This window comes from Melozone crissalis, unplaced genomic scaffold, assembly GCF_028551555.1.
Source record: "Melozone crissalis strain CALT ecotype California unplaced genomic scaffold, PUWL_Pcris_2 ptg000041l_1, whole genome shotgun sequence".
Lineage (NCBI taxonomy): Eukaryota > Metazoa > Chordata > Aves > Passeriformes > Passerellidae > Melozone > Melozone crissalis.
This window is the reverse complement of record NW_026535819.1, coordinates 4,751,351-4,772,682: the sequence shown is the minus strand read 5'-3', so window position 1 is coordinate 4,772,682 and position 21,332 is coordinate 4,751,351. Positions and strand designations below refer to the sequence as shown.

The 21,332-nt window shown below is 58.7% G+C and overlaps 1 protein-coding gene across 1 annotated transcript; it reads left to right on the top strand.

The window, feature by feature from the left end:
- Positions 1-510: 510 nt before the first annotated feature.
- On the top strand, positions 511-20,990 carry LAMC3 (laminin subunit gamma 3). The gene is given in 29 exon segments (XM_054284151.1): positions 511-699; positions 702-1,125; positions 5,125-5,429; positions 5,608-5,738; positions 6,577-6,743; positions 7,060-7,248; positions 7,384-7,501; positions 7,615-7,713; positions 7,903-8,039; positions 9,415-9,531; positions 9,793-9,988; positions 10,179-10,291; positions 11,119-11,337; positions 12,972-13,160; positions 13,243-13,488; positions 13,843-13,996; positions 14,098-14,240; positions 14,323-14,501; positions 14,963-15,101; positions 15,499-15,704; positions 15,977-16,053; positions 16,167-16,301; positions 16,573-16,717; positions 16,820-16,981; positions 17,106-17,208; positions 17,310-17,509; positions 17,640-17,786; positions 17,985-18,084; positions 19,095-20,990. Coding segments are annotated over 29 exon segments (4,974 nt in total). The 3' UTR covers positions 19,340-20,990.
- The last annotated feature ends 342 nt before the right edge of the window (positions 20,991-21,332 follow it).

The following is a 21,332-nucleotide window of genomic DNA, read 5'->3' as shown; positions in this document are numbered from 1 at the left end:
CCCAGAGGGGTTCCCCTGGCACAGACTATAATTAACATTAGCTGAGAGCTGCTAATGAGGTCTGGTGATGATCTGGTTCTGCCACCCCATGGAGATGCCTCCACAGGAATGTGCCCTCACTCGGGTCCAGGGGACTGGGCTGGCTCAGGGCAGCAGGCAGGGATGGGCCCCCCCCACTCGAGGGTGCTGGGGTGTCACAGACCCACATCCCAGGCAGGCAGGCTGGTGTAAGTGGGAGAGCAGTCAATGCCCCCCATAAATCAGTGTGGGGAGAAGGTGCTTCAAAGTCAATCTGTTTCAAAGCCTTTCCCTAATCCCCCCTTGATTTTGGGGCAGCATAAAAAGTGGTGACCCCTACCAATTGAAGGAAAAATCCTCATGTGAGATATGCACCACCACAAGCTCATTCCCAGGACAGGGAAATGGAGGAGCTCGGCTATGCCCACGCAGCTGAAGCTGCAAATCCCCAATCCACAAAGAAATTGAGATGTTTTGGGGATGGAGCACTGGATGGTCCCATCTCCACGGCCTGAGCACTACCATGTCCTGTGGGGATCCCAAACTCCACAGCTCTGCCTCTCACAGGAATATTTCGACATTCCCAGCAGCCTCCACAAGATGGACCTCGGAGCGAGAGGAGGTGCCGGGCAGGGGGACCCGTCCCATCCCATCCCATCCATCCCACCCCGTCCCATCCCATCCCGTCCCGCCTGCTGCCATCCAGAGGAGGCTCAGAGTCCGGCCGGGATTTCCGCGGCATGGCTCGGCCTGCGGGGCTCTGCCTGCTGGCCCTGCTGGGGCTGGGGCTGGGGGTCCCATCCCCCTGCTGGGACCCCCGGGGGCAGCCCCGCCGCTGCATGCCCGTGTTCGAGAACGCCGCCTTCGGCCGGGCCGTCCGTGCCAGCAACACGTGCGGGTCTCCCCCCGAGGATTACTGCCTGCACATGGGTGCCCCGCACGCCAGCGCCCTGTGCCACCGCTGCGACGCCAGCGACCCCCGGCGCCACCACAACGCCTCCCTGCTCACCGACTTCCACAGCCAGGAGGAGAGCACCTGGTGGCAGAGCCAGTCCATGGCCTTCGGCATCCAGCACCCCAACTCCGTCAACATCACCCTGCACCTGGGTAAGAGCCAGCAGGAGCCACGGAGGGGTCGGTGGGGGGAGATCGGGGTGCAGAGATGGGGCTGGATGCTCCTGAACCCTGCAGATCTTGCTGCCAGCGCTGGGTTAAGGACAGGACCCTCCCCAGGGCTTTTTGGGGGGTGTATGGAGGGAGCTGCACTCTACAGAGCACTGAAAGGACTGGAGCTGTGCCTGTCTGTGCTGCTTCCCAGCCAGCCGTGCCCGGAGTGCTGCTCCCCCCTTCACCCCAGGATGTTTTATTCACTGATTTTGGAAGCCTGAGGAGCAGGAGGCAGATGGTTCCTACCCTGGGAGAGCCCTGCCCGGGGAGAGCGGCTGCCGTGGGTGCCAAGCTCCTCCTGTCTCACCCCCGTGCGTTGCTCGGGGTGCCTGGTGTGTCTCGGGGTGCCGAGCTCCAGACACACCGTGCAATCCCAGTAGGTTTCCCCAGCTGGCATCCAACCCTCTGTGTTTTAAATACCGTGCAAGCCGCCCACCTGGAGGGTGCTTAAACCCAAGGGGCATGCCTGGCATTTTAAAAAGGTTTTATAACATTTTCCTGCCATCTAAACTCTCCTGGCTGTTGGCCAGCGCTGTAAAATCTTCATTCTCTGCAGTCTCCTGCCATCTGCATGCCGAAGGCGGGTAGTGGAGGGGCTGCGGCTGGAGCCGGTGAGGGGACAGATGAGTGTTGGGGTGGCACTGGTGTGGGCACAGCCGAGTCTCGGTGTGGCACCAGTGAGGGGACAGCCGAGTGTCAGGGTGGCACTGGTGAGGGCACAGCCGAGTGTTGGTGTAGCACTGAGCCGTGCTGGTGGGACCCAGCGTGGTTGGGGTGGCCGTGGAGGGTCTGTGCCTGCCTGGCTGGGTGGAGGTCGCTGCTTTCCCAGCCCTCTGCGAGGAGAAGGACATCTGCTCCTGTCCCCGGGCTGGGGCTTGGCACCAGGAGCGGAGCTGGAGGAGTTTGCCATCCTCACTCCCTGCTCCTGCCAGCCCTGAGGGCATTATCCAGCCTCTTGCCCACCCAGCACAGGCTGTCAGGTTGTCCCCAGTCCGTGTGTGGCTGACCCGGGGCACAGACCACCCGAATGCAGCCTGTGTGGCTGAGCTGCTGCCGCCGCCGGGCGACTTTGTGGCCACCAGTCCCAGCTGTGCACACCCACATGTGCGGGCTCTGCAAGCCCCGGGGCTGCTTTCCCATCTCTGTCCTTCTTCCAGCTCTTCCCTGGCTCCTCTGTGGTCTTTCTTGGACCCCACACTTGGGTTTCCAGTGGAGCCCAGTCCCTGTGACTGCCCTGCTATGTCTGTCTCTGTTAGCACAGCCAAGGCTCGAGCACTGCACCGAGCTCATCTTCCAGCCCTACAGCCCCTCATGAGCTGGAGCATCCTCTGCCATTCTACCCTTCTTCCTACACGGCTCCTTTATCTTGCCATGCTAAAAAATACCATCTTGGTGCTTGGCACATCATTGTCTGACCTTTCCCACAATTGCCAGGCCCTGTTCTTGTCCTAGCCACAGATGTTTTTATTGCTGCCTTAATGCTTTCACTCGGGTTAAGCAGGAAAAGCCCAACTGCAGTCCCCTGGAATGCAACCTGGGCTGAGTCCTTGCCCCTGAGCTCCACCAAGTAATTGGGTGTTCCATCCCATGCAGTGTGTCCCCTCAGCCTGCCTGTCTTGCTCAGTCACACCTTTTGTAAGTTCTGCAGCGTGGTTGCCTGGGGAGCTTATTAAATAAGACATGGGATGACTTGGACAAGACCCGTGTTTACCTGTGTGTTGTTGATTGGCGTTAATTAGATTATGCTCCTTTAAATCTCTCTCTCTCTGCGAGGTTCCAGCCATGCTGTTATGGTGCAGTGGGCTCGCAGCTGGTCGATCATCCCAAGTGTCCACAGCTCTTGTATTTGCCCTGTCAGATGTCAGGAAGGAACTCAAAATATCCGTGGCTTGCAAAGGCAGCAGACTCCAGGGCTCCTCAGGAAGCAATCTGAATGCCAATGGCTCGTTTTGGAGTGTCTAAATCAGGCATTATCTGTGTCTATGACTCTGATTTTCCTGCAGGGCTAGAGATGACAGGACATGTAGGTGACATGAGTGTCCCACATGCTCCTTTCCTGCTCTCCAGAATTCTCTTCTTGGAGCCCCAGGCTGCAGTTTGGGCTCAGGGAAGGCAGGTGCACAGCTGGGAGAGCACCCAGGGGTCCTGGTGCTGCTTGTGCACCATTCCCAGCATCGCTGTCCAGCAGCACATCTGGCTTTGGGACATGTCACACCTGAGCAGCAAAGAGGAGACAGCCAGCCTGTGTTATTTTCTGGATCTTTTTTATTTTTTTTCCTTAGGAGAAATTGGCTGATTAAAAAGCCTGTCTGGGAACAGCGCATGAAAATTCTCAGACAGCCTTTTTAATCAGCCAAATTTCTCCTCTCACGAAAATTCCTCAGGAAAGTGAATCTGCTCCACCCCAGCTGGAGGCACCAAAACGGGGCTGCCCCAGCGCGGCCACCCCCTCCCCTCGTGCGGGGCCACTTGGGGCAGGGGTGGTTTATTGACACAGCCCTGCCTTCCCTTCCTCTCCCAGAGCAAGCTGCCCCGGGAGGTGACGGCCCCGACCTCGCTGTTTTGGTAGAAACCCTCTGGGGACCGCGCTGTCTGGGAACCGGCGCCTGCCAGGCTCGGGGTGTGCAGGACAGGGCCACCCCCGCTGCCACCAGCGCTCCGAGGGAGGGGACAGGCACAAGGCGAGGGTGGCACAGCCCAGCTGAGCCCCTTCTCGTCACCTCCGGGTGGGCTGGCAGTGGCTCTGTCCCCCTCTCCCGGCAGCGCTTCCCGCATCCCTGATGGGATGCAGCTGCTTTTCCCAGCGCTGGTAGCCGGCTGCCTCGGCTCCCCCGCAGCAAAGTCGCGGCACATACGCGACAGAATTCATATGGGCCCAATTAAAGGCTTGTTTTCCTAGTCCCGGAATAACCCCTCTAACATTCCCAACTCATTATCTTTTCAAATAAAGCCAAAACCTTGCAGCTAATTGTTTTGTGCTGTCAGGAGTGGTGCTGTTATGGAGCAATTCTGGCTTTGAGCTGGTCCTTCATCTCTGGCAATTAAGTGGGTCTGATGTTCACTTTGGTGTTTTCTCTTTTCCTTTCTGCTAATCCTTTCAAGCTCTTTCAGAGCTCGCTGGGACGCCCCAAGGATTGGTGGCCTCTCTTTGTCTTCATCCCAGCAAAGATGGAAGCGATGCCAGGTCCTGGCATGCAGCTCCCTGGGAAGGGATTGGCCTTGACCTTTTCCAGCTCTCCATCCCTACAGCACCACTGCCCTGGGGATGCTTTCAGTGCTGTGGGCCAGCTGCTGGGTAGAGCCTGGATTTGGAGCTGCTCTTTGCCCATGCAACCCACCCAGTGCACCACACAAGGAGTGGGCCCTGCATTGGGGCAAGAGCCAGCTTGGATCCAGACAAGGTTTGGGCTGCACCGAGGAGGAGCTGTTGAGGGCAGATGGGTGAGTGTGATGGTGTTCACAGGGGGTCTTGGATGAGGGAAGAGACGAGGATCTGACTCCATGTTTCAGAAGGCTTGATTTATTATTTTATTATATATATTATGTTAAAACTATACTAAAAGAATAGAAGAAAGGATTTCATTAGAAGACTGGCTAAGAATAGAATAGTAAAGAATGATGTGGCTTCGACAGAGAGCCTGAGCCAGCTGGGCTTTGATTGGCCATTAATTAAAAACATCCAACATGGTCCAATCAAAGATCCACCTGTTGCATTCCACAGCAGCAGATAATCATTGTTTACATTTTGTTCCTGAGGCTTCTCAGGGGGAAAAATCCTAAGGAAAGGATTTTTCATAAAAGATATCTGTGACAGGTGAGGGCGGTGATTTGTCCATTTTTAGCTGTGCTGGGAGCTGCAGGGTGCTGTTGGGATAACCCAAGCTGTGGTGCCCATCGAGAGGCTGGCACAGGGTCACAGCGTGGTGGCTCTGTCCCCAGGCAAAGCCTACGAGATCACCTACGTGCGGCTCAAGTTCCACACCAGCCGCCCCGAGAGCTTCGCCATCTACAAGCGCAGCCGCGCCGGGGGGCCCTGGGTGCCCTTCCAGTTCTACAGCGCCTCCTGCCACAAAACCTACGGCAAGCAGCCACGGCAGTACCTGCGGCCCGGCGAGGACGAGCAGGTGGCCTTCTGCAGCGACGAGTTCAGCGACATCTCCCCGCTGAGCGGCGGCAACGTGGCCTTCTCCACCCTGGAGGGACGGCCCAGCGCCTACAATTTTGATGGGAGCCCAGCGCTGCAGGTGCCACCAGGGTGGGATTGGGGTGTGGGGCACGGAGCCTTGGGATCAAGGGAATTATTGCACCCAGCTGGGGATGAGCTGCAGCCCGGCTTGAAAAGCTGCAGGATGTGGCCTGGTTGGGGTGGGAGATGGTGGCCCAGACCTCTCCACCAAGGTGGCTTCCCCATGTCCCCTGCAGGAGTGGGTGACAGTCACTGACCTGCTCATCTCCTTGAACCGGCTCAACACATTTGGGGATGACATCTTCAAGGACCCCAAGGTGTTGCAGTCGTACTACTACGCCATATCTGACTTCTCTGTTGGTGGCAGGTGAGGAGCAGCCAGGCAGAAGTATGGGGACCTTCTTGGGGCTGTGGGACTGGGGCCAGCTGCTCCCCATCTATTGTCTGAATTGTGATTTTGGGGCAAACTGCTCAGGTGTGGCTTCCTCCATGTGTAAACTGGAGCTGGAAATGCAGAGATAGATGATGAAATCTGGAGACCTCCGAGCTGTGCAGGAATTTTCTTTTCCCCAGTAACTCACTTCATGTGTCAGCAGTTGTATTTGCTTTGTTCCCTCCCAGCCCAATGGCTTTTAATGATGCTGGGGCTCGTGTTGCTCCTCCTGTGACCCTGCTGGTTCCTGGGCACTGCAAAAGCCGTGGGGTTCTAGTGGAAAGATGACCTGAAGCTGCAGAGGTCACAGGCAGAGAAGCTGGAACAGCTGCCAGCAGCAAAGGGCAGCAGATGTGGGATAGAGATGCAGGTGGCACCCACTTGGTGCCGCCTGTGGGCTGTGCTGCACATGCCCTTCCCCAGCTGGGAGAAGTGGAAAATTTCCCATCCCTGAGAGTGCTGTCTGCCCCAGGCAGCAGGGCTGGGACAGCTCCCAGCCAGCAGACCTGGAGCTGCTGTCCCACCTCTGGGGTCAGCAGCTGGAGCTGGTCAGCGCGGGCCACCCTCAGTGTGACCTCCCAACTGGCCATAGTGGGAGAGCCTCAGGGACACGACGGGTGGCCTCAAGGCCAGCACAGCCTGAGCTGCTCTCACCCCACAGCCAGCCCAGCAGCAGGGTCACACACTGCATGGCCTGCGCACTGTGCCACTGCTGCTGCTGCTGCCCACACTGTGCTCAGAGCAGCTGTCCCGTGCTGGGGTCTCACCACAGGTGCAAATGCAACGGCCACGCCAGCGAGTGCTTGCCGGACGAGGCCGGGCAGCTGGCGTGCGTGTGCCAGCACCACACGGCTGGCACCGACTGTGAGCGCTGCCAGCCCTTCTACCAGGACCGGCCCTGGGCACGCGGCACGGCCGAGGCTGCCAACGAGTGCCTGCGTGAGTATCCCCCAGTGGTTCTGGGTGCCCTGCCGCTGCACCAGCTCACCTGGCACCTCCTGCCCTTCCTGCACTGCTCCATTTTGGGAGGGAGGGAGGATTTGTACCCCGGGGCTCCCCTTCACTGCAGCATCCCGAGTACTCCAATTCCCTTTACCCCCCGAGTGCAGCCATCAGCTCCGTGCATTGTACTGCACCCACCTCTGCTTCCGAGGGCACAGGCACTGCTGAAAGCTCTCGCTGCTGAGCCAAGGGGTCCCATATGGGTCCTCCAGTGCCCGCCAGGTGCCCACCCGTCCTCCCGCCTCTCCCGCAGCTTGCAACTGCAGCGGCCGCTCCGAGGAGTGTTTCTACGACCGGGAGCTGTTCCGGCGCAGCGGGCACGGGGGACACTGCCTCAACTGCCGCGACAACACGGCCGGGCCCCACTGCGAGAGCTGCAGGCAGAACTACTACCGCTGGGAGCCGCAGGGAGCCTGCCAGCCCTGCCACTGCCACCCCGCAGGTGCGTGCGGCAAAGCTACCGATAGCCCAGCCGGAGTTTGCCGGGAGGGATGGTTTTGGTGGGTTCTCTCTTGCTCGGGTTTCCCCGCCTTTCCCCGGCTGGGGTTGAGCCTCAGGGCTGGCCGGGTCCCCGCAGGGTCCCTGCAGCCCCAGTGCGACAGCTCGGGGACGTGCGTCTGCAAAGCCAACGTGACGGGCTGGAAGTGTGAGCGCTGCAAGGACAGCTACCACAGCCTCAGCGAGGGCGGCTGCAGGTGAGGAGGAGCCCGGGGCAGCGGGATGGGACGGGGGCTCACCCCGTCCTGCCTTTATCTCCCCCCATCCTGCCTTTATCTCATCCCATCCCGACTTTATCTCCCCCATCCAGACCCTGCAGCTGTGACCCCGCGGGCAGCGTGGGCACCTGTGACCCTAACACGGGGCACTGCACCTGCAAGGAGAGGGTGGAGGGACACCTGTGCAACAGGTGAGCACCTGGCATGGGGACAGGAACACTGTCCCTTTCCAGTCTTGAAATTGGTGGCAGGGCTGTGGGACTGCATTCCTGTGGACCACTGGGACTGAGCTCACAGGAGTGTCACCAGAGTCCCACACAGTGACAGTGCCGTGGTTCCCTGCCCTGTGCCACATTCTCCTGTTTCCTCCCCGTGCCCAGGTGCCAGCCGGGCTGGTTTAACCTGCAGCCCCACAACCCCATCGGCTGCACCAGCTGCTTCTGTTATGGCCACTCCAGCGCCTGCAGGGCGGCAGACGGCTACGAGGAGACCCAGATCCGCTCCGACTTCAGCCAAGGTAACGACCTCCCCTAGCCCCAAGTAAAACTAAGGGCACTGCTCTGCCGATTTCAGCCAAAAATGGTTGGGAAGGATGTGACTGGATGTCCTTCTGTGGGGCTGAGCATCTCCCTGGTGGTGATGGGTGGAGAGGGATTGCTTTGGCTTGCCCCTGTTTTGCTGTTAAATTTCTGCTTCTGCCCCCAGCTCCATGGGGACAGGGTGTCCGTGACTCCCCGTGGCACCCCTCCATGCCAACCTGCTCCTGGGGCTCTGCATGGCTCAGGGAGGGCTGTGGGGCCAGGCATGGACATTGCACCACGCCAGGAACGGCAGGAGCACTCAGGATCAGCTCAGAGAGATAAAATAAAATAAGACCAGTAGGACGGAGCCTGCTGGGAGCTTCCCCAATTATTCCCTTCTGTCCCCGTGCTGGGCTGGGATGTGGCAGCGCGGTTGGACGGGCGGCAGGGAGGGAGGGAGGTGGCGCTTTTGCCTGGCTGCTGGCAGGGCTGGGAGCGTGCGGGATGCTGGGGAAACCCTGCCATCTGCCGCACGCTGCGGGGACACCGCGGGGACACCGCGGGCACGGGCACCCCCGGCGGGCACCCCGCGCTTCCCAGATGGATGCGAACGCGCCAGGCACGGGCGGATCATAATTGCCTTTAAACCGCGCTGCCAATTTGCTGTGCTGCTGGAATGTCTTCGCGGCCTTGAAACCGAGCCAGGCTTTAAACCGAGCCTTTTTTTCCATCCTTCACACAGCCAGTTTGGGGCTGCTCCTTTGGGGGCTGGTTTGGCAGTTTCTGAGCTGAGACGCAGCCACAGCACCCTCCTAAATCCCTGCTCCCCAAAACATTCCCCAGTCCACAGTGGAGGGGGATCAGATGGAATTTTCTTACACTGGGTGAAAGTATAAGTTGGGGATGATTTGATAACAGAGCACAGCCCACTTGAGAGATTTCCAAGTGTTTGTCCTGCAGAGCTGGAAGAAATAACTAACCCTGCAGAATGGGGGGGAGTTTAACTGGTTTCTTAAGGAAACCAACTTATTGCAACTACACCCCATCTCTTCTGAGCTTCTCCAGCATTTCTCCTCAGGCTTCCTGTGCTCACCAGCCCACAGTAATGTTAGAACGGCAGCACAGACAGGAGGGCAAAAGTTTAAAGATAACAATTTCCTCCAAATCTAAGAAAATAAATAGATGAGGGGTGGTTAAGGGCATGAGAACACAGAGCCCAAGTGGAACAGGGTGTTACAAAGTGCTGGCCCCTTCCAAGACTCGAGAGAGTGTTGGGAGGAGGGACAGAGCCCCTGAAAGCAGTGCCCTACTGGTGCTGTGCTGGCAGGCACTCGCTGCTCCCTTAGCTGTGCCCACTGTATTGTCACACAGGGCTGGAGGGCTGGGCTGCCACAGCTCCAGGCACCACGGAGCTGCCCCTGCGCTGGGCTGGCCGGGAGATCATCACTGAATGGGATGGAGAGGAGCCAGTGGATTTCCTTGCACCAGGTACTGTGGATCCCCTGGTTCTCTCATCCCACTGCTATGCTGCTGCAGGAGGCACCGGGCTCCATTCCAAGAGCTGAGCATGTTTCTGTAGCAGAACACTGTGGTGGGCATTGGAACAGTGCACTGGGACCCCAGGAGGGCTGGCTGGAGCTGGCACCACCCTAGGAGGGTGGCTGTGGCTCCTGAGGGTGGTGGTGGGAATAGAAATGCAGAGCTGGTGCCTCCATGTCCTACAGACTTTGCTCCTCTCTCCCCTCACAGAGAAGTTTCTGCAGAACCAGCGCCCCAGTTATGGGCAGCTCCTGTCCCTGCTGCTGGGAGTGGAGAACGGGACAAGAACAGAACCTGGGGTGCCTCTGCTCCAGGTCCAGCTGCTGCTGGAGGGCGAGGGGATGAAGATCACCATGTCCAGCAGCAAGAGTCAGCTCCAGCATGGAAAGCAGGCTGTCACCTTCAGGTACCCATCACGGAGTTTTGGGGAGCCTCAGTGGGTTTAGGGCTCAGTGCCTGATTTGTCTGGGGTGCTCTTTACTGCTCTCTGCCCATCTCAGGGACCCCCTGCCCAGGTCCCAGCCAGGAGCTGAGCTGTCCTGCAGCACCCAGCCCATGCTGGCGCTGTCCTGCCTCCCCCACTCCCTCTCCAACAGGCTCCACGAGGCAGAGGAGGGTGCAGAGCCTTTGCTGTCGGCCTTCAGCTTCCAGCGCCTGCTCTCCAACCTGAGCTCGCTCCGCCTCCGTGTGAGCCACGGCCCTGGGAGAGGTGAGTGGCTCTACAGGACATCCCATGGGACCAGGCTGGGGTGGGACTGGAGACATCTCCACAGGACATCCCTGTGGGGACCAGGCTGGGGTGAGACTGGGGACATCTCCACAGGACATCAACCAGGGGACCAGGCTGGGGTGAGACTGGGGACATCTCCACAGGACATCAACCAGGGGACCAGGCTGGGGTGAGACTGGGGACATCTCCACAGGACATCAACCAGGGGACCAGGCTGGGGTGGGACTGGAGACATCTCCACAGGACATCCCTGTGGGGACCAGGCTGGGGTGGGACTGGAGACATCTCCACAGGACATCAACCAGGGGACCAGGCTGGGGTGGGACTGGAGACATCTCCACAGGACATCCCTGTGGGGACCAGGCTGGGGTGGGACTGGAGACATCTCCACAGAACATCCCCGTGGGGACCAGGCTTGGGGTGAGATTGGAGACATCTCCACAGGACATCAACCAGGGGACCAGGCTGGGGTGGGACTGGGGACTTCTCCACAGGACATCCAGGGAAGGGTGGGACTGGAGACATCTCCACAGGACATCCCCATGGGGACCAGGCTGGGGTGAGACTGGGGACATCTCCACAGGACATCAACCAGGGGACCAGGCTGGGGTGGGACTGGAGACATGGAAGCAGCATCAGGCTCTCAAGGATGAGAGGGATTGTCAGGGCTGTTCTGGGGCAGGGGCTGCCTCCTCTCTGTGAACACCCCGGGCTCTCAAGGAGGTGTTTTGGGGTCTGTCTGGAGCATTCCAGAGCAGAGCAGGGCATGCAGCACCCCATTCCCACGCTGCTCTCCCCTCTCACAGGCAGGCTGTCCCTGAGCCAGGTCCAGCTCACATCTGCTCGCCCCGGGCCGGGCCCACGGGCGGGCTGGGTGGAGGAGTGCACGTGTCCCACGGGATACAGCGGGCAGTTCTGCCAGTCCTGTGCGCCTGGATTCAAGAGGGAGATCCCATTTGGCGGCCCCTTCGTCAGCTGCGTGCCCTGCACCTGCAACCAGCACGGGGACTGCCACCCCCTCACAGGTGTGCACCCTCCAGCCCCGCCACTCACCTGCTGCTCCCTGTGTGGGTGACAAATCCCTGCCTTTGCTTGCTCTGAGGGAAGCTGGGAACCACTGGTGAGGTTGTGGTTCCCAAAATCTGCAAGTTGAATCGCTTGGGTGGTTCTAGGGACAGGGTTCATAACTGCAAAGATAGAGATTATTAATGAAGTGCAGTAATGGTGGTAATCTATAATTTGAGGAGCATTTTTCATGATACTTTATGACTTCTAAGGAGGAAAAAGGAAGGATGCTGGTGCTTGGAGGAGAAAGGAAGGGTGGTGGTGCTCAGAGGAGTGAGGGAGCAGGGACCAGGGCAGCAGAAAGGGTTTTGCTAGGCTGGGTCTCACAGGCAGCCTCACTGCCTGATGAGAGGAGCAAGACTGGGGGCAGATCTGGAATCTGCAAACTGAGGGTTAACCTGAGCAGAGAAACAAGGAAAAAAGCAGGAAAACACAGAGGGAAGACACCAGAGGAGCCAGCTCTTGTGCTGCCAGCCCTGCCCCTGGTGGCTGGCTCTCCTCAGTGGGGAGCAATAATGATGTACAGCAGGGATGGAGAGGGCTTGGGGAGGCACAGAGCTCGGCAAATGCCCCTGCCCTGCCCACAGAACCACGGCGGCAGCTCTGCAAACCCGCCCTCATCCCGCAGAGCGGGGCTGGCGCCGCCACTGCACAATCCCCAGGGATGGGGCCAGACTTTTGATGTTCCGGCCTGGGCGCTGCCAGCCTGCGCATTTCCTTTCGTTTATTTTTCCACTTCTTCCTGCCACCCGCTTTTTCTTTCTTTTCCATCGTCTGACTCTGCCTGGATGTGGGGAAAATGGAATAACACCCCCTCCTGCGCAGCCTTCCTGGTATGACCCGACCCCACAAAACACGGGGGGAATCCTCCCCCTGACTCCTCTGTCTTCAGAGAAGCAGAGCATCTGCCTGGAGCTGGGGGTTCCTTGAGCACTCTGCCTCCTCTTCCTCTCCTCCTCCTCACAGCCCATTTCGGAAGGCTGACTCAGAGGCTCGGCTCGCTCTGGAGATGCTCCCCGGTGGGTGCCGGGCCGGCTGTTTGTGTTTTCCAAGCCGGGCTGGAAAGGACGCTCCTCGACACTCGGAAATGTGTCGTGGATTACGGCAGGCGCCGGCAGCCCCCTCACACACTGACGGCGCTGCCTGTGCCAGCTCTGCCTCGTCCCTGCATCTCTGTGGCCTCCGTGGCCACTCCAAAACCTTCTCCCTCTACCAAAGACTGGACAAGGAGGGAAAATATCCCGAGTGCTGGTTGGGGATGTGCAACCCCTCACGTGGAGCTGCACATCCCTCTTGCCGTGCTCAGCAAGGGATCCGCTGGGTTGCATCCAACCCTTGCCCTTACTACGGGGTGTTGGGGTCAGTTGTAGCAGTGGTTGCAAGGTGAGGTTGACTAGTAAGTTTAGGGGTCTCTTTTGTGTCTTTGGTTTATTTTGGGGGGATGTTGGTAGTGTTTGTTTATTCGGTGTCATTGGCGGCGGATCCCCGTCCGGAAGCTTGGCTAGTTGGGGTGTTGTTGGTTATGGCCTTGGGATAGGGTTGGTTGTGGTGGTGGGGGTGTGTTGGGGTTATTAGAGGATTTTCCTCCCCACAGGGCACTGCCAGTGCTCACACAACACAGAGGGTCCCTCCTGCGAGCGCTGCAGCCCCGGCTTTTACGGCAACCCCTTCGTGGGGCGCTCCGATGACTGCAAGCCCTGCCCCTGCCCCGGCCGCTCGCCCTGCACCGAGGTGCCCAGCACTGGGGAGGTGGTCTGCACCCACTGCCCCCCGGGGCAGAGAGGTGAGGCCGGGCCTGGGTGGGCACAGGGGCCGTGGGCAGCGTGGGCACGGCTGGATCCTCGCCACCGTTCCACCTTCCCCAGGAAAGCGCTGTGAGCTCTGCGATGATGGGTTTTTTGGGGACCCCCTGGGGCAGAGAGGCCCCGTGCACCCCTGTGAGCCCTGCCAGTGCCACGGGAACGTGGATCCCAATGCCGTGGGGAACTGCGACCCCGTGTCCGGCCGATGCCTGCGCTGCCTCCACCACACAATGGGCGAGCACTGCGAGAGGTGCCGGCCGGGCTTCTACGGGGATGCGCTGGCTCCCGGCCCTGCTGGGAAGTGTGCTCGTAAGTACAGCCCCGGGGCACCGCTCACTCGCAGCCAAAACCCTCCCAGCAGTGAAGGCAGAGGGTAGAAGGGGATGCCCAGCAGGTTCAGGGGCTGATGGATGGTCCAGGTTACCCCCACGTGTTCCCTTTTGCCCTCTTGCTCCACTGCCATCCTTCCCCAGAGATACTCTGGCTTGCAGGGGCTCTTTGGAGCCCTGGTTGATGGGGGAATGTGGCTCTCCACGTTGTCAGGAGCTCAGCTCCAGTGCACACCATTCCTGCAGGCCAATCCACCAGCCCCATGCTGGGATTTAAGGGTTATTTTGTCTGGTTATTTATGCTGGGATTTAAGGGTTATTTTGTCTCCCATAGCTTGTGATTGCAACCCCAGTGGCTCAGACCCGAGGCTGGAGGGCTGTGATCCTGTCACAGGCCAGTGCCACTGCCTCCCACACGTGACAGGCAGAGCCTGTGGGCAGTGCCAGCCTGGCTACTACGGCCTGGAGCCCACCATGGGGTGCAGGAGGTATGTGGGGCATGCCATGGGGCTGCCAGGGATGGCTCCATGCTCCCAGCTCTGCTCTCTGCACTGATTGCCTGCTCATGACCCTCCACTTCTCATGCCAGCTGTGAGTGCCACCCAACAGGGTCACGGGACAGCGGGTGCCACGCGCTGACGGGGCAGTGCTCCTGCCAACCTGGTGTCACAGGGAGGAGATGTGATCGATGCCAGCACGGCTTCTTCGGCTTCTCTGCCAGGGGCTGCCGAGGTAAGGGGGCACGGGCGCTGCATCTTTGTCCCCAAAGTAGGGCTGGCATCCTCACTGTGACACCTTTCTGCCCCTGCTGCAGCCTGCAACTGCTCCCCGCTGGGCTCCACCACCCCGCAGTGCCACGAGAACAGCACCTGCCTGTGCCACCCTGGCTTCGTGGGCTACAAGTGTGACCGCTGCCAGGCCAACTTCTTCCTGGAGCCGCTGAGCTCCCGCTGCCAGCAGTGCCCTGCCTGCTACGGGCTGGTGAAGGATGAGGTACAGCCTGTGCCAGGCACAGCAGCCCTGTGTGACAGTGTTCACAGGGGTCTGAGGGTGAGGGAAGAGATGAGGATCTGAGTCGATGTTTCAGAAAGCTTGATTTATTATTTTATGATATATAGTATATTAAAACTATACTAAAAGAATAGAAGAAAGGATTTCATCAGAAGGCCAGCTAAGAATAGAAAAAGAAGGAATGATAACAAAGGCTTGTGGCTCTGACAGAGTCCAAGCCAGCTGACTGTGACTGGTCATTAATTAGAAACAACCACATGAGACCAATCACAGATGCACCTGTTGCATTCCACAGCAGCAGATAATCATTGTTTACATTTTGTTCCTGAGGCCTCCCAGCTTCTCAGGAGGAAAAACCCTAAGGAAAGGATTTTAACAAAAGATGTCTGTGACACCCCTGCAGTGCCTCACTGTCCCCTCGTGTCCCCCTGTCCTGCCCCCAGGCTGACCGCCTGAAGGCCAGGCTGCAGGAGATGGAGGAGTGGCTGCAGAAGTCAGGCTGTGACACCCACCCGGGCCAGGCTGCCATGCTGGGAGATGCACCCCGTGGAGATGGGCTGCCCAGCCCACACCTCCTGAGAGGTACAGGGGACTCTCCTTCCTCCCACCCATTTCACCCTCTGCTCCCTCAGGGTGCGGTGACATGCTGGGGGGGTGCAAGGAGGTCCCAGGTGAGCTCTGGACCCAGTGTGGTGTGGAGGCAGTGGAGGGGACATGCCTTTTTGGGACAGAACCTTTTTAGGAGGACAGAGCACTGCAGGTATGCTCACACCACTGAGGTCTTGGAGCAGGCAGTGATGGGCATTATTGGGGGGTACCCTTTGGGTGCTGAATTCCTGGCTTCCCCCTGAGCACCCAGAGGGACTGTACTCCCCTTTCAGCAGTAGCTGTTAGGGGCTGGGGCATGGGACAGCTCCACAGGGCAGCAGGGAGCCCTGAGCAACCCCAACGGGCAACGAGATGCTTGTGCTGCCCACAGGTGCCTGGGCCACCCTCCTGGTGCAGGTGGGGCAGCTGGCAGGGGCACTGAACACTGCACAAGGCCGTCTCAGCAATGCCAGCCAGGCCACCAGCTGCTCCCATCACGGACCCCCCAAGACCTGCACGCTGCTCTCGGAGATCGGGGCCGTGCTGCAGTCGGCTGAGCAGGAGATCCTGCACGCTGCTGACACCCTGGCTACCACGGTGGGGGCTCTCAGGGGCTCCTGAGGGGGTGGTGGCAATCCTGGAGGGCACTGGGATGTGCCTGCCAGCACTGCTGGGGTGGGATGTGACCAGCCGAGTGGGGGAGCGGGAAAGCCTGGGCTCCATGTGGGTACAGACTCCTTGCAGCTGAGCCAAGAGGAGATGTTTTGCTTGTTCTAGCCCTTTGGGAGGTTCTTGGTGATGCTGGGCTGGCAGGGTGCAGGGGTGCCTGCTCCCTGCCAGGGTCTCAGTGCTGCTGTTTGCATTCCAAGGAAATTCCCCAGGAAATCCCTCAGCAGCCCACAAACTGGAGCCACTGGGCACTGGAGGCTCAGGCTCTGTCCAAGAGGTAAGATTTGAGCAGGCAGAGGAAGATGTCAGTCCAGCTGGGGGTGCATGGGGCATTCCTTTTCCAGGAGACCAATCCTGATTGCCTCTGTCTGGGTGTCCTTGTCCCTGCAGCCACAAGGACTCCATGGCACAGGTGGAGGCCGTGGTCAGGAGAGCACTGCATGCCTCCAATGCCAGCTCTGAGCTCCTGAGGAACCTGCTGGAGAGGAACAGCAGACAGGACGTGCAGCACGAGCTGGAGGCCGGGTGAGGGGCTGGCAGGGCACCACAGCCCCTTTCCTCTGGCCAGTTCCCTGTCACAGGGCTCAGTCACAGGGATTTGGCACCTGCCCAACAGGCACATGCTGAGCACCTTCAAACTCATTGCACTGCAGTGCTGTAAGGCAGAGGGACAGGGTGCTGTGGGGGTTCAAAAAAAGCCCCAGAATTTCCTGCTGCATCCATGCCCAGGGCCACGTTGTCCTCTTCATCCTTGAAGGGACCAGAGGGCCCTGGCTGACAGCAGTGTCCTGTGTAGGTACGAGGAAATCCAGCGGGCACAGGAGGAGCTGGGTGCTGGCATGGCAGAGGTGGCAGCGGAGGCCAGGAGAGCTCTGGCAGCTGTGGAACAGGCACAGGCTGACCTGGCTGAGAGACTCTTGCAGGTGGCTGCTCTGAGGCAGGTGAGCAGCACCCAAACTACAGCTCCTGCTGGCACCCCTACCTCCTGCTTTACCAAGCTGGGAGATGATCTCATGGAGCCTTTGGCACTCCTGATCCTGCAGCAGGTGCTGCCAATGCAGGCTGCAGACCTGGCACAGGAGCTGGCAGTGCTGGAGCAGGCAGCAGCAGCCCAGGAGCCCTTGGCTCAGCAGGCCGTGGAGGCATCCCATGCACTGACATCTGGATTGCACCTGGAGCTGCAAAGGACTCGTGGCTTCAAGCAGGTAATTGCTGCTCACAGGAATGGGAAACCCCATCCCTGCTGCTCCTGCAGCCAGGTGTGGTCAGCCTCATTCCTCCCAGATGCCTCCCAGCTGCCCAGCCTCATTCCTCCTCTCTTCTCTCCAGCTGCAGGACCAGGCTGGCTCTGCCCATGACGTGGCCACCAGGGCTGTCTCCCGAGGAAAAGCTGTTCTCTCTGATGCCGAGTCCCTCCTGGACAGCTTGGAAGGTAAAAGGCACCAGTCAGAGCATCTCCAGCCACAACCTGGCTCTCACCAGGTGGCAAGGGGAGAAAAGGACAGTTTGGTGATGGCCAGGTTGCTCCCATAGGCATGAAGAAGGTGCTGGGGCATCGGAAGAGTCAGGCTGCCCTGAGGAGGAGGATGGCCTCTGTGCGGGACAGAGTGGTGGTGGATGCTCAGAGGAAGATTAAACAGGCAGAAAAGACACTGGGAAACTCCCTGTCCATCTCCACCACAGCCCAGAGGACAGCTGGGGAGGCTGAGAAACTCTCTGAGGAGAGTGCCAAGGTCTGAGCTGAGGGGTTGGGGTGGAGCTGCTGGGCATGGCCAGGCTGGCAGCATCACCTACAGAGCCCAGGCTGCTGCAGGCAGGGCTGTGTGTCCCCAGGTGACTGTCCCCATCTCTGTCCCTTTGCAGAGGGCACGGGCTGTGCTGCAGGAGAGCAAACAGGCCCTCAAACACGCCAGCCAGCTCACCATGCGTGCCAATGAGACCCAGTGGGAGCTCTCCCGGCAGGAGCACATGGCTGAGAAGCTCAGAGGAGACCTGGAGGAAGCACAGCAGGTCAGCTGGGTTCCCTTGGGCAGGCTGTGTCCTCCAGAGCATGGAGGCAGCTTTGCCCACATCCCAAAGCATTGGGAACAACTTGGTTTGGGAGCTCCACTGTAGGGACAACACCTTGGAGATCTTCCTGGGATCTCCTCCACCATCCAGCCAAGGGTCAGTGGTGTCCCTGATCTGGGTGTCTGTCTCTGTTGGAAGGTGGGGTCAGAGGTGAGTGAGATGGCAAAAAGTCTGCAGGAAGCCCGGGGCTCACTCATGTCGGACATTGAGACCCTGAACACCCTGCTGAACAGCCTAGGTGAGACGTGGGGGGAAATGGGGTGTGGGTTCCAGGGGAAGGGCTGGGCTCTCGGGGGCCAGGGCTCTCCTGCTCACTGCTACTCCTGCCTGATGGCCATCCAGGCTGAGCTGGGTGCTCTTTTGGCTTAGATATCCATGGTCTCAGCAAGGCTTCTTTAAGGCTCATGAAGAATGAATTGGGGTTTGCTGAATGTGTGTGCTCATGTCTGCTCTGGGTACACTGATCTCCCTTGGGATCCTCAGGAGGAGCAAGGCTGGCAAAGTCCCTTTGGAACTGAGGGCTGTGCTAGACTGGGTTTGCTCCTTGTTGCTGGTTGGTCTTGCTCCAGCTCCTCCTGTTTTTATCACATGGGTCTATTTCTGAGCATTCCAGGACTTTTGCATCCAAAAAACTTTGCAAAAGCCTGGAAACTATGACCCATTTGTAAGAATGAGAAGTGCCCAGGCCCTGCCTGGAGCCACAGCTCTGTTTGCTTGTCTGTGATCAGTGAGAAGCTGCAAAGCCTCCATGCCCTGCTGCACCCACTCCTTACAGTCTGCCTGGTGCCATGGAGTACATCCAGAACATCTCCTGTCCTCTTCTCTGCTCTCATCCATGTCCTCTCCTGTGATGGTGTTCACAGGGGTCTGAGGATGAGGAAGAGAAGAGAATCTGACTCCATGTTTCAGAAGGCTGATTTATTATTTTATGATATATATAATATTAAAACTATATTAAAAGAATAGAAGAAAGGATTTAATCAGAAGGCTAGCAAAGAATAGAAAAGGAAAGAATGATAACGAAGGCTCGTGGCTCAGACTGTCTGTCCAAGCCAGCTGGGCTGTGATTGGCCATTAATTAGAAACAACCAACATGGGCCAATCAAAGATCTACCTGTTGCATTCCACAGCAGCAGATAATCAATGTTTACATTTTATTCCTGAGGCCTCTCAGCTTCTCAGGAGGAAAAATCCTAAGGAAAGGGTTTTCCATAAAAGATGTCTGTGACACTCTCCCTCCTTGCCCAGGTGAGCTGGAGCAGGACACGGAGGTGGAGGCGGTGCTGAGCGCTGGGAGGCTGCAGCTGGAGCAGCTGTGGCTGCGCCTGGCCACACCAGGTCCCCTGGCCAGGCAGCTCAGGCGGCTGCAGCAGGAGGCAGCACGGCAGCAGGAGCAGATCCAGGCGTTTGAGAGCGACTTGGCTGAGATCCGGGCCGACAAGCAGAACTTGGAGGACATTTTGAGGAGTCTCCCTGAGAGCTGCTCCAAGTGACAGGTGGCTGGCTGCTGCCACACGTCCTCTGTGCCCACCCTGCACAGGGAATGGCAGAGGGAAGGACACTCTGCATTCAACAGCACCAATCTCTCCCACTGCACTGTCCTCCCTCAGTATCACACCCCAGGTCCTTCTCCACACCCGTTCAGGCTCCGCACCTCAAGCACTCTGCAGCACGACTCCGGCCACCACCTCTGTCCTTGGGATGGGGGGACACCCACCCACCAGGGGCACTGATGTTTCTGTGCAGGACATGGAGCCATTCCAGGGTTGGTCTCCCACTGCAGAGTGAACAAAGAATCCTCACACATCTCCTCCATCCCTCCTTTCCCATCGCAGGGACAGCTTACCAAGTATGCAGTGTACCCAAGCTGTACTGCCTGGCACTCCCTCCTGCCCCAGGAGAAGAGAGAGGCTCTCACACATGCTGGAAGCTGGTCCTGCTGCACAGCACCCTGCAGTGCTGTGGTCACAGAGGTGCAGAGAGGAATGCTGGAGAAGCCAGGCAGAGAGCTGCTCGCCGGAGGGCACACAGCTTGCCTGCTTCCCAAGGGAAGGGAGCTCACAGCAGGGAGGGCTCAATTAATGAGCAGAAACAAAGCAAAGATGGATCCTCACCCAGCTCCTGGAAGGCAGGTGGGACATCCTCAGCCTGCTTCAGTATGAGAGGAGCTCAGATCTTGCTGTTCCCCTACTCCAGGGTAAGACAAAGCCGTAGCCAGCTCTGCTTGGCTCCCTGAATGTCACCAGGCATGGCTACAAAACAGCCAATTGCCACCAAGTCCCAGAGATGTAGCCATGGGAGGTGCCAGAGCAGCAGCACCCACAGCCCCACTGGAGAGGAGCTGGCTGATGGCAGCAGGCTGTGCAGCCAGTGTGGACTGGATGGGGAACAGCTGGACACCGCTCCTGCCTGTGTCACTCCCACGGGGTGGCAGAGGTCAGGGGCTGTATTGCCTTTAAAGGAAAGGCATTTCTGTTCCTCTGTGCTCCCGTGTGGGCTGGGCTGCAGGACAAGCCAGGTCCTGGCTCAGCCCACCTTGTGCTGGCTGTGCTGTGACTCCAGGTAGCTGAAGTCATTCCCATGAGAGCAGAAACGAGTCCCCAGGCTGGAGCTTGCTTCATTTTTTAACCGGTTTTACCTATGTTTTTTCTGCTCACAGTGCTGCAAATCAGGTTTGCTAAAGTCTTGTGTAATTTATGTAAAATTGCTGCCATCAATGTTGAATTCCCCCAGCAACATCTCTGGTGGGTCCAGTGGCCTGGAAGGAACACAGGATTCTCCTGCTGAGAACAAAGCCATCGCCCTTCTAATTCTGCACAAAAGCTGCCCGAGGAGTGGGGTGCCAGAGCTGCAGGGCTGTGGGGGTGTGAGGGCAGGGGCTCCCCTGCTGCTGCCCAAGGACAGCTCTGGGAAAGCAAAACAATGGAACAGCGAGAGCACAGTGTGATCCGGCTTGGCCAGAGGCAGGGGGCCCTGGCCACTCACTGTCTCTCTGGGAGGACAATTACACATCTCCAGTGAACACACAAATTTGCTGCTCTTACAGAAATGTCAAGCCTCTGCTGCGTGCCTGCTGCTGAAGATGTGGTTCACGCTGCCTCCTGCTCTCCCTGGAACTCTGTGTTTTTCGCTGGTGCCACCTGCCTAGAGCTGTGTCCATTAAAAATTCTTAATATAACACACAGCTGTCCATCCAGGGTGTGAGGCGGCAGGAGAGCACGCTGTACCCGAGTTTGCTGCTTTTAAAGATCAGGGGTTGAGATGCGGCTGCATTTAGGGTGGTGAGGGGCAAATGTCTGAAAATTCTAGCATGAAATCATGCTAGTACATGATTTTAACATGAGGTGTCAGGATGGCAGCGAGGAGGTGCGACCCTGGCCGGGACACGCATCACCTCGGTCCATCCCTTTTCCCGCTGCTCGCACTCCAGCGTTAATCCATCGCCTGGAAGCGGCTGTGCCATCTCGCCCCTGCGGCTCTGCGGGG